Source organism: Cygnus olor, chromosome 13 (genome assembly GCF_009769625.2).
Source record: "Cygnus olor isolate bCygOlo1 chromosome 13, bCygOlo1.pri.v2, whole genome shotgun sequence".
Lineage (NCBI taxonomy): Eukaryota > Metazoa > Chordata > Aves > Anseriformes > Anatidae > Cygnus > Cygnus olor.
This window is the reverse complement of record NC_049181.1, coordinates 17,609,290-17,622,018: the sequence shown is the minus strand read 5'-3', so window position 1 is coordinate 17,622,018 and position 12,729 is coordinate 17,609,290. Positions and strand designations below refer to the sequence as shown.

The 12,729-nt window shown below is 42.9% G+C and overlaps 2 protein-coding genes and 1 non-coding gene across 3 annotated transcripts in view; 1 reads left to right on the top strand and 2 right to left on the bottom strand.

Moving 5' to 3' along the window:
• ATP7A (ATPase copper transporting alpha) overlaps positions 1-9,642 on the bottom strand; it is a 28,504-nt gene extending 18,862 nt beyond the window's left edge. The window contains 2 exon segments of the mRNA XM_040572683.1: positions 1,931-2,067; positions 9,503-9,642. Coding sequence (XP_040428617.1) covers positions 1,931-2,038 — 108 coding nt within the window. The 5' untranslated portion in view covers positions 2,039-2,067; positions 9,503-9,642.
• Positions 9,643-9,853: 211 nt separating this feature from the next.
• LOC121077432 (cytochrome c oxidase subunit 7B, mitochondrial) lies at positions 9,854-12,177 on the bottom strand. The gene is made up of 3 exons (XM_040572686.1): positions 11,949-12,177; positions 10,611-10,735; positions 9,854-10,045 (listed from the first exon to the last, which is right to left on the bottom strand). The coding sequence occupies exons 1-3, from the start codon at positions 11,983-11,985 to the stop codon at positions 9,971-9,973; spliced, it is 237 nt and encodes a 78-aa protein (XP_040428620.1). The 5' UTR covers positions 11,986-12,177; the 3' UTR covers positions 9,854-9,970.
• Positions 12,178-12,329: 152 nt separating this feature from the next.
• TRNAL-CAA lies at positions 12,330-12,441 on the top strand. Its single transcript has 2 exons — positions 12,330-12,367; positions 12,396-12,441. It is a non-coding gene; the product is annotated as a tRNA-Leu (tRNA).
• Positions 12,442-12,729: the final 288 nt, after the last annotated feature.

Here is a 12,729-nt window from a genome sequence, read left to right as displayed (position 1 = left end):
GATGCTGCAATGCAAAAAAAAAAATAATTACTAATATAATCTCTTGAAATGTATTATTGTGCTATTTTACTCAGACTAAGATATTCTAACGTATTTCCTTGTCAAGAGCAGTTTTAGAAATAGTATTCAGTTTTGGGATGTTATTTACCTTAGAACATAAAAAGAAACTATTGAGGGTTTTATATTTACCAAACTGTTTCACTCCTTATGTAAAAGGCACTATGAGATGTACTTCTACATGTTAAATTAAGAGTCTCTCCTCTTACTGTCTCAAGTCATATCTGCATATCTTCAGAAATCAGCTGAAACAAAAATGCAAGGTTGTAGAAATTACATCTTCTGCTAGAATAATTTTGGGAAGGAAGTAAAGAAGACTTCTGAAGCCTGGTTATTTGAGGGTATTACTTCACAAGCCAATTTTAATCTTTGTTTCATCTCCTGTTTGCCAATACCTAGAGATTTGTGTGACATTCCCATAGGACAGAAGTCGTTACAGTGGAATCCCTGTTTCTAAGAGCCCATTCAGTGATCCAAGGGTCTGGTGTCAGAGAACAGCCCCATGTCTTATTAAAGCTCCATTAAACTTGAAGATGAAAAACAACATGTCAATACTGCTGTCGTTCACCAGAGTTTCTGTGAGCATACACGAACTCCTACTTCATGCAAAGGAAACTGTACTAAGTGGTGTACCTTTGTCTTTGTGCAGAATGGGTAACCACAACGAGCCCTCTGAAGTGAGCTCCAGGCAACGATCACATGCCCCCCAAATAAGATAGCGTACCTGATTCTGGGAAGCACAGATTTCATCTCTGATATGTCTACTAAAATGGAAACAACTTCTGAAGAGACCAGGAAAATATTATTTTCTGTAGAGTAAAGATCAACTACTACAGAATGATACAGCAGGATTTCACAATCTATATACCCAGTAATTAAGCGTGGCAATTTTCTGCAACCATAATTGTTAAGACTACTCCTTCTTACACAAATTAGGTCATAAGACTAAAAGGAATCTCCTCCCAGCTTATAAATTGTTTTCATTATGAAAACTGCCATAGACTGATGTATTTTTTAGGACCAGTTGGCTCACCCTGGAATATTCTAAAATCCACCATTTTGCTCATGATAGAAAAAAAAGATTAATGACATTGATATCTCCTCTGCATCAAGAGAGCATTAAAAAAAAAAAAGAGGTTAAAATCAACTCAGATTAAGGAAATCTGAATTAAGGGCAAAACAAGTAGCTCTGTCAAAAGTTCAAGACTATGGCTCTGCTGCTCTCTCATTCCTTCAACGGACAACACAAAAGGAAGAGAACTTCTCATGCCTGAAGGGGATAGCCCTGGACCACCAGCTACCTTTATTCCAATACTACCACAAAACAGCAGCATTCTTCATGGTGGCCAACCAACTCATCATGAATTGGACACCTCAGGCCTTTGAACCTGTGCAAGTGACTTGTGTACACTGTCAGCATAAAAGAAAAGGCCTGGAGGTTTGACAGCAAAATACTGATACTTATTGAATTTAAGGGGCAAATACAATTTGTTTTTTTAAAATGAGTGTAAATTCTAGGGCATTCGCTTCATCTTATTTAAGATAATCCTGCCCTGATTATTATTATTTTATTTTTATTTTACTTTTCTCATCACTTCATAACACTGAATCAAGCATGGAAATTCATAGTATTGAACTGAGGCAGAAAGTGACTTAAGGAGTAACAGGTGACAACTCAGCTCCCACTGCAGTACAGTAAGCACTTGTTTTTCTCTTGCTTGTACTAGAAATACAGTAAAACACCTCAAAGATCACTTTCCCATGAAATGTACAGGATATAGTATTCCCACATACTTTCCCCCCTTGGTACACACTTTACCATGGCTTCTCATACAAGAACAATACTTTAAAACAAGCGGGTAGTGCTACTTACTTTAATGTTATGGACACCATTCCTCTTCCCGACGTGCTGTTCAATGGCCTGAACGCAGGAATGGCACGTCATTCCCTCCACGCCGATGACTATGGATCTTGCCTCCATTGTGAAATTCTACTCAAGCCTTCTCATTTCTGTTGGCCAAAAAAGAATCAGGACTTTTTTTCCCCCTTCAAATAATTTCAAAGATAAAAATCAAAACAATATGCAGGAATTTAACAGATGATGTACTCTAGTAGATACCAAAACCTGATCAAAATCTGATGCTGAGCACAACTGAACAGGAAGGAGGCACTTAGCTACTTGCTCCTGTGTATCCTCAAAGAGAAGATTATTCAGACATTCATAATTCACTTTGTATTACAATCAAGATCCTTTAATCACATGCAGCAAGCTGTGACTCAGTGGTGTGTGACCCAACTGCTGGGAGAAGCAACCAAGGAGGAGACACCAGCCCTTGGAACGTCAGAATGATCGAGGAGGGCACGGAAAGCACAGTGACAGACGCCTGCTGTGTTTGTCCACATCTGTATCTCTTCGTTATCACCCTGTGCTAGTGAGAACAAGGAATGCTGGAATTGGTCCTAGGGAGTAAATCCAACTTTTTCCAAATCTCATTCAGGAAAGTCTAATTTCTGCTCCTCTACAGATTATCATGCTTATTCTATCTTGTAAAAACAGGCACAGAAAAATGACTAAATCTAAATGAAATTAATCTGCAGAAATAATGGCTGCTGCAAATGAGTTTGTTTGTCCAATGCATAAATTAAGTAACAGAGAAGGAAGGAGGACAAAGAAGAGATTAAGATTTTTTCCATCTTTGAAAATTTGCATTATTTTTTCCATTGTATGGGAGGTTTATGACTAGGAAAATAATCAGTCAGCTGCTTAGTGTTTGGCTGCAGTGAAAGCAATACCAAATTCTGATGACTAACCTAACAGCCAAAGTTGAACACGCACTTAACTGGTTTATTACCCTGCGGACTTGTCTGGGAAACTAGATTACCCTAAGTATGAGCAGCATTTAATAAAATTAATTTGCTCTCTCCCTGGTGGCATTTCACGACTGCTCCCTGCTATAGAAGGTCTGAAAGTTTCTGGTTTTGCTCTAAGACACTAGAAAACCATACATGAATACTGCAATGTTTCATTATAGAACCAGGTTGACCTCACTGATGCTTAAAACCTCAAAAACTAAATGCTGAAGCTTTATCAAGAAGACAGCACAACCCTCTGAATTACAGCGAATTTTCCAACAGGTGAAATATGTTTGTTTGTTTTTTTCTTTAAATGCATTCTATGCAAAGTGCCAGGAACACATTGCAAAATTGTCAGCCACCACGTGGGAAAACTTAACCATAATTACTAGGTCAAAAAAAAAAATTAATTATGTAAACATTGTAAAAGATAGTCTGAGCACTTGATTTTTTCCCCCTAATGCATCCCCTAAAACTCTCAAATGACCAGGCAAGGGACCTGAACTCCAGTATGACCCCTCATGTCCTGTTGGGCAACAGGAGCTTTGCTCAAGAACTACACAGTAAAGCACGAGAAAATAGGAATTAGCGTACATTAATCAGAGAATCATTAAGGTTGAAAAAGCCCTCCAAGATCATCTGGTCCAACCATCCCCTTACCACCACCATCACCCACTAGACCATGTCCCTAAGCACCACGTCCAACCTGGTAAGAGCAGCTAGCAGGCAGGAATGTTTGGCAAGCACAAAGAAAACCTCGCAGTCACAGGACTGCGTACCTCGGTGAGCTGCTTTATAATTGAAGTACCTGCTCTGGACACATCCTACAACACTAACACTCCACCCTTCCAGCCACAGCACGGGGAAGCCGGGAAGCACAAGGGCTGCATGTGGAACTGGAGACCGGGGCCAGCTGGGGATGAGCATCCCAAAGCTGCTTCCCACTGCAGCCCTGCCTCCGGACACACGCGTGGAGCGCAGGGGACACGCTCCACACACGGTGGTCCTGCTGCCGAGAGCACCCAGAGAGCTCTCAAGCAACGAGAGCCTTGATTAATGCTAAAATGGGTCCAAAGCATCGTATTAACGCTTGCACTGATGGTGCTAAGCGGGTTCTGCTGCCTCAGAAGGTAAAACAGCGACAGCAAGTTACTACGTTAGAGGCATCCCATCATGTCATAGTCAGCAGAAAGCAGTAACTCGTGCTATGAAAAGCACTAATGGGATATCCCTACCCAAGGAGGTGGTACAGATCTCACTTCTCGCCTAACTTACCGGAGCTGGATTCTTAGCAACACAGGAATATTTATCCATAATTATTTACACACCTACAGAAATGCAGCAGGGTCACACAGCACACAAGGGAGCTGGGAATCGGGAGAGCAGTGTGGTTTAAGAGCTTCAAGTGACCAGCCCTTTCTCAGGCTCATCTGCATACTTTGAGACACAAGATATTTTTTAAAAAGACTGTAAAGCTAACTAAAAGACATGCTTTCATTTCATCACATGGCCCTCACTGACACTTCAGCTCTTCCACAAGGAAGGTTCAGTCCACAGTGCAAACAAGGGCGTAATTGTAATTCCAGGCAGTAATGAATCTTCCCAAAAGGCTAAAGTACAGGTAAAGTGTCCAGAAGTACTTGACTTGCAGGGTGTTTGTGAGCACAGCAACCAGAGAACTGAGACACCCCAGTCTATCATCTGCCACAGATGTGACACGTTACATACAGTCAGTTCCACCAGTTTTTACACAGCCTCATGTTTTCCCGTTGAAAAGACAGCAAGTGGAAAGGGAAATAAAGAGTCCTTCTGCCTCCCTAGCCTAATCTAACCAAATACATTTTGAAACATGACTTCAAATATGATGGATGGTATTTATGGAAGTGAAAGAAAATAATTTGATTGTGGTAATTCAGGACCTGAATAAGCATGTTAGGCCCATAAAGCATGTTAAAATCCTACTATGTCAATAAAATTTCATATGCATGTTTTGTATAGACACAATCTTTCCTTTAAAATAAAACACAATCTGCTTGCGTTTGAATTTAAATAATAAATCAAAACCAACCGAGCTTCATTCCCTTCACTGCCCCAAGGAGGGTTTTCTGAGTGTTTGGTTGGGCTTTTTTAAGTCTGCTCTCCCAGGACCAATGATCAGGGCCTCATGGCATTAAGCACTGCATAAACATGGCAGAGAAAACCCTCTCCTGGAGGGAACCGTGACTCAAACACGCACAAGGCTTAAAGGCTTAAGAGGAAAATCATTTTTCCCCCCTCAAGACCCCAAAGTGCTAGGACTGAATCCAAAACTTCCATCACAGAATTTATCTATTGGATCAAACTCCCTCTCTTCTTTTTGTTCTCCAGCTTTTCATTAAGAAACACTACTGGAGCTACAAGACATATGCGTAAGCTCTCTACTGGGGGGAAAAAAAGGCATATCAGACAAACAGGGATTTTGATTTGCTTTGTTGCAAGTACAAAAATCCCCAGGACAATAACAAGTTAAATTGACAAGCTAACACATTCTTCCATGTGCTAGTATTCCACTTGGTCATATTCATTTCTAATATTCTATCTCCTCTTTGAGTGCTTCCTGTAGAAATACTTTGGCTGAAACTTAAAAGAAGTATTTTTGTCACAATTCCCTCCTTCTGACAACATTAACTCAAGATAAATTCGCAACTAAACAGCCTGAAAACTTTGCTACACCATTAAGTTATGGCTATCTGCAGACAAGCAACATAAATATTGACAATATAAACCTCCTTCTCAAATGCGTTAATATTTACCAAGTCAACAAGAAAATGGATGCAGAAGTCAAACGATCTCGTGACAGCATGCAGCACTCTGTGTGAGCTACAGCAGTACGGTGAACATAGAACTTCCCATTTCCTTACTCTTGCTACTGTGTGTGTGTATGTATATATATATATGTATATATACATACACACACACACATTCACTCAAAAGAAATTCAACGTAGAAGGGACAATTATGGTTCTGGTAGCTCATAGCTGAAACAACCAACAAATCAAAAGCTTTCTAAAAAGCCTTCTAGGTGACTATATCTATCTTATATGCTGATATTGAAGATCCTCATAACTACCCGACAGCAAGGCAGACGGCATCCCCAAGGAACCATCGATGAGGGCAAAACCAACAAAAAAGTTAGCAGCATCTATTGGCTGCTCTAGGAGGTGGCCTATGACCTCCTACATCCCTGCAATGTAAAAATGACTTGCTTTCTACCCAAAACAGCGCCTCTCTCTCCCCAAGACCTCTCCATACTGCACAAACTTGTCTCTCCTAGAGGACGTCCTGTACAACTTGCACCTTCGCTGGGGACCCCTGGCTGATCCCAGCTCTGTGGCACAGATCAACTTCCATGCGGGACTCCATCCAGTATTTGTTTGCTCCCACTCCTTGTGGACCATCTCTTCTGTTATCATTTTTCTTAATTATTCCTTTTTGAAGTCAGTTTTATACCCCCCCCCCCCCCCCCCCCCCCCAACACACACACTTCTGGGACTGGTTTGATGCTCTTGGTACCAGGAGTCTTACAAAACATATGTACATAATCTGTCATCGGTGTAGTGTTGTTAATTTTGTAATACCTAAGCGTATTCATTGTCACAGAACTGGTAAGCTAGTTGAACCTACAAAGCCCATCTGTATTTGTAGGTATTATATTGCTGAACTTTTACTACCCCTAATTGCCTTTCTACTACCTCTAATTCCTGCTGCTATTAATTAGTGTTATATTCTTAATATCTACTACACATCTATTTGCATCCTGGTAATATCTGTAATTGCTTATTATCTGTCCATATATTCACCTTACTGATCATTGTATTTGCTAGTGCTGATTGGTGCTAATCTGTAATAAGCAGAAACCTTGAGAAAATAAACCTTCTGTGCCTTTGTGCATCACAAAATCCTCTAAGCCCGCTTCTGAGATCCCTGCAGACCCACAGGCCAGACAACCCTTTCGGTCGTGACAGTCACAGACACGTTTTTGGGGTGAGATGCTAAGTCATAGATCACCCCTGGTTTAGAGAGAAGTGACAGCTGTATTCTAGACCAGGGCATTGCTCCACCTGTAGAACATCTTGATCACCAGTTAGGGATTTGGCAGTGCAGACAAGCAGCACAAAGACCCCTTTGCACACGCTTAGTCTAACAGCTACATATTCAGAACACAAGAAAACACAAGGCTTCAACTACTGCTCTTTTGGAATACCATCTGAAGTTCATCTCAGCCTTGGCTTTGAACACACTTTGTGAAAGCATCTGTCAGCTTACTGTATTCTCTAGTGCACTATTTACAGCTTAACACCTTTAGAAACCCCCCTTTTAGCTGTTTTAATCCTTTCAGTACTCTTTCACCTGTGTTTTGCAGTACACAAACCAATAGTACTTCCTTGCACGTGTATTAACACCATCAATGAAGCAGCAGAGCCCTAGAAATAATCGGGCTCTGCAGTAGCACAGAACCAAGCACCGTACGTTACCCTGGAGCTGCAGCACCCAGCGACAGAACAGGCGGTGCACAAGGATAGCTAAAACCGAAAGGATCTTTGGAAATGGACCTAAGCGCTTGCAGGGACAATTTGAGTCTTAATGCTGGGGTTGCCTGTGTTAAAATCCAAGCATTTCACTTTCTTCAAGAAAGTCATTTAGTGTTTTTATTAAGTGAAAGAAGCAACAGAAACAATTTCTATTTTTAATAACAACTTCTTCCAAGGGAAAGGAAAATTAAACAGTGATTAGGCACAGGGCAACTGAGAAACTCGGATTCACATCAACGAATCATTTGCTTGGACGTGCTGACAGCAGTCTTTGTAAGTAAAGCATCTCGAAGCATAGTAAGTCTAGGTAAAGTCAAAGTTGTCAGTCACAACATCATGCTACCAAAAAAAAGGTAAGTGGTACAGCTACCGCACTGGTAAAACCCCAGACTCTCATCTTATACCCCCAAAAATGCTTAAGAGCTTCTAGTATCTGAGCTAACCCAGGCATTTCAGTCTAACATTGCACTCACCATGCACCACAAGCATGCTTCACGTCTCTTCTAGGATCAGTACGGATACATAACAGAAATACTGTGTGCTTCTCCAAGTGTACAACCTTAGTTTTCACCAAAGTTTTCCATACATATTTTGAATTTATAGCTGCTGCTGGAAGATGTCAGCAAAAGCTAGGTAAAGACAAACAAATGCCAGCAACAGAATTTGTCAAATGTAACTTAGGACTGTACTAAATTTCCAAATCGCTAAGTCCTACTTTATAGCTTTCTTTTTGACAACAAAAAGAAAGATTCCTAATTACATTTAGCAGAAGACAGGTACCCATCCCTAAAGGTCTCCAAAAACATGAAAAAAAAAAGAACAAAGGACAGCATAAAGAGACAAAGGTTTATGACCCTGCCGAGCTTATGAAAATACTGGTTACAGGTGGTATGGTCTGATAGACAAGAATGGGGTTCTGCTACTTTCACAGGCAAATAGTCACTTTTGAAAGTATGGCCATATACGCGATGCTTTATCAGAGGGGAAACTGCACGCCTGTAATAAACATCCCGCACAGACAGTGACGTGAGGCTCTAAGCAGGTTGCAATTTGTGCTGCTCAAGACTTTAGCAACTCCTGCTGCGTCAGCAGACTATGGAAATTGCCCTGAGGAACTTTTTTTCTATACAAGACAGATAAAAAAAAGACAAACAGAGCATAAATTAAAAAACATTCCATTAGGTTCTAACGAGAATTTTATAATATTTGAGACAAACTCTTCGCAAATCCTTTCACTTCTTCCTGTCCTTCCACTAACTCTTCAGAGCAGATTTCCAGAGAACATACGAATTCCCCTGGAAGAATTGTAACAAGCATTAGGAAGAAAATATAATTTTGCCCCCCTCATTGTACGAGGTCAGCTGAGGCTCCTCATTCCTGTCTCAAAAATGCAAGAAGAATGCGGAACACACCGTGCAAGCGAAAGTAAGAATAAAACCAGTAAATGACACGTTATGCTGGCTTTTACGCTCCCTGCTCACCACCTGGGAATGAAGAAAGGTCCATGTCTTTTCTCCAGACGTAAATACAACCTATTTCTGAACTTCTAACTGAATAGTGGTGGTGCTTAGAGCACATCTTCATGCACACGCCTAACTTGTACGGTATTTATTGGTCTATTTACACCCACAGACACAACGCAGCAAGCAGTCAGGTACACTTTAGCAGCTGTAGGAAACATTTTCAAACATTACAGCCTTGCACTGACAGGATTTAGGTGGCACTTCCAGAAGGCAACGCAGAGGGGCTGTGGGTAAGCTGCGCTCGCTTTACCTCAGCGGTATTTCACTCCAAAGCGCCACAGGCGACGCTCTGCCCTCCCCTGGGCTATTTACACCGCGTTTTTAATGGCAAAAAACGGGGAAAACAGCGGAAAAACCGTCGCTGGGCACACAGCGCCGGCGTGACAAGGCACAACACCCGGCTGCGCGCCTCCGCTTAGAAAGGGGAAAAATAGAGAAAAAAGGGAGCGGGGAAGAAATCCTGAAGGCCGCGGGGGCTCCGAGGACGCGGTTACTCACGGTTCGGGGCCAGCCGCCTCCCGCCTCAGCGCCCTCACGGAGAACGGCGGAGCCGCCCCTCCCCCTCCCGCCGCCTCCTGAGGTGCGGGCGCGCTCCGCCCGTCCCCGCTCGGGGCCGCGCCTGGCGCTCCGCCCCGCCCCTCCCACCCGCGTCACGCGACGGGAGAGGCGCCGCTGTCACGTGGCTGCCTCCTGCTTGGCGAGGGGGGGGTTGTGGTGCTGAGCGCGCGCTGCGTGAAGCGAGTGAGGAGGGGAAGTAACGCCTGCGCCGCGCCGCCTCACGGGCGCTGAGCGGTAGCTTACGCTCCAGGAAAACAACACCGAACGCAAAGGGAAGCCCGGAGAGCCACACAGGTTTCTAGGTATGTTTATTAGAGCAGGAATGCCACGGTACAGGTGGTACTCGGGGAACAAATGCCGTCAGGATTTCAGTGAAAGCTCGGACCGGTTCGTTACGAGCAGGGGCTGTCACTCCCTCCATTCTTTTGGAGTGATTCTGCCAACAGGCGACAAGCCCCACTCGATTCCAGCTTGTGTAAACACCTGCAGGAGGACGAAAATCCAGACTATTAACTCTGAAAGCAAAGAAACATTCCGATACAGGGCTATTTCTGTTGTTTTCCATTTAGGTTTCTTGTATCAGAACATCTCATTCACCTTTCAGTAAAGCAAGTGGAATATATTTATATTGAGCATTACTTAAATAGTTCAGTTTCCTATTTCAAAATATCTAGCTATATAACCAAGAATCCGGGATGTCAAACCACATCACTAGAATGGATTTCTTGCACATAATCCATACTGTATTTTCACCATAACCTAGAAGTTCTGCTAAAAATTCTGCCTGAATAGCTTAGACAACCAACATAACAAACACTTGTTTCTACTACGTTTGAAAGATCATTGAATAGCCTGATATTGAAATTTGTGTAAGAATTCAAAATCAAAAGATGAAATAGTAAAACTTTCACATCACATTACTACTCACTTAAAAAAAAAAACCTCCAAAATTCTGATCACTTATGATATTTGTAACAAGTAAGCGCTTCTGAAAATAGCTTGCAAGTTTACAGCTACATCACAACCCTATGGTGAAAAAAAGACTTACATAACCCCAGACAGTAGCAAAAACGGCAGCTCCACCAAGCAGTACCAGGTTTCCATACTTGTCATGGAAGTTTGGCTCATGTTTGTGATGAGCTTGCCTTACTGCAGTATGCTGAACACGGCGAGCTAAGGAAAATTAAATTAAAAATACATGCGTCAACTAAAATATGCATACAAACCATTCACAATCATTGTCTCCCACCAACAGAAAGGCAAAAAAAACAAGGAAATAAAATAATCTTTAGAGCTTTGCAATGATTGTAACGTATGGGATGTACAGAAACTCTTGCATTTCATTTCAGCTCTCCCAGTTTCTCTCTAGAAAGGTATTCCTGAAGTCTGCTTCTGGTAATAAATCCTTTAAGTTAGCTTTTTCGTTTACATTTTCTCTAGACCCTCAGTGCAGAAGTTCAACAACAGTTTTGACTATTTCTTTAAGGGCATAATTTTAGTACTTAGACGTTTATTTCCAGTATATATGTTTGAGATTTATGTTTATATTTTTAGTACATGTACTTCATATAAGCATTTTCAGGATGAATCCCACCATCAAACAAAGTGTCAGAAATGGTAACACCTTTCTCATTCTCTTTAAGATTTTTGAAGGGAGGTGAAGAAGGAAGTGGAAATACCTGGGGGCCTTTGCATGATGTAAATAACAGAGTATTAAATAGAAGAGAATCTCTCCATGTGACAGGACAGGTGGATGTAAGTGTACAATATAAAAGGCACTCCTATTTAGGAGAAGACAGATTTAAGCATCAAACCACCAGGTTAAAAGAAGTGAGCCCACACAAGCACAAGTTGTTGTTTTTTTTTTTTAACTGACAAAAGAATCTTAAACATAGAGAAACACACCTAAGCACATTTGTTTGGACTGAGCACATCATATGTATTGATGAACCAGGCCCACATTTAAGGGGACTGGGTGTAACACCAGTGATTCCACCACTGAAGAGATTACTTAGCCCTTGAGTTTAAGCATTTAGCACTGACAGTACTTTGCTACCTCACTACGCAGATTACAAGACCTTTATGTACCTTTAGTTATTATTAAGGAGGAAAAACAGCGAGAAAGGGAACCCAAGGTCAGCTCTAGTAAACAACCGCGAGGTAGAAAAGAGAGGAAGAAAGGAACAAAATAAACACAGCAGAGGACAAAGGGCTGACAGCTGCCTGTAGCCCCTCACCTGCCCTCAGGAACCTTCCCTCAGGGAAGAGCAAGCCTGGGGACGGCTCAGGACCACCCCTGACAGGGACAGCAGGAAACAACAGAGACCCCTGAGGAACCGGCCGTCCCCAAGCGCTGCTACCCTCCGGAGAGCCGCCCCCTGCTTACCGGCGAGGCTCAGAGCGGCCCTGGCCACGGGAAACATAGTGCTGGGGAGCGCGGCCGGCTGGACGCCGCTACCCTTGGTGAGCCCTGAAAAACAAAATGGCCGCGCCGGAAGTGCCGCCACTGCGCAGCGCCGCCGAGCGGAGCACGCTGGGTAATGTAGTTCTCCCCGTGTGGCATGGGGAGGCGGAGGAAAAGTTCCTCCTGGCTGTCACGGAGCCGCAGCGCTGAGAGCGCTGTAGCCACGACAGAGGTTCTTCTTCTCCGCTGCACGGATTCAGAAACGCTTCTTCAAGAAAAGACAGAGGAAACAGCATTGGTAGTGAGCAGGCGCAGCCGTGACGAAAGGACTAAGTAGCTCGGCGCGGCACTTACTGTCGCGGTGTCAGGATGGCCGAGTGGTCTAAGGCGCCAGACTCAAGGCTTCCCGCCTTCCCGCGACGCTGGGTATTCTGGTCTCCGTATGGAGGCGTGGGTTCGAATCCCACTTCTGACACAACTTTTTAAATTTTTTTTTCGGTCTAACTCCACAAATTTAAATCCCTGGAAGACCTAAAAAGCTAAGGGGGAAGGTTTTTAGCGAAAAAAAAAAAAAAAGGATTTGGCTCGCTGCGCCAGAGCGGCGTTCTGTCACGCAGACGCGCCCCGGCACACACACACAAAGAGCGTGGATATGGGAGGAGTTTGAGACCCCACCGACCGTTTTGCCAAGTGACTTAATAATTTTATCCCCAATTTTTCACACACTAACCAGCGACGTGCGTGCGGTTATAAAATTAAACAA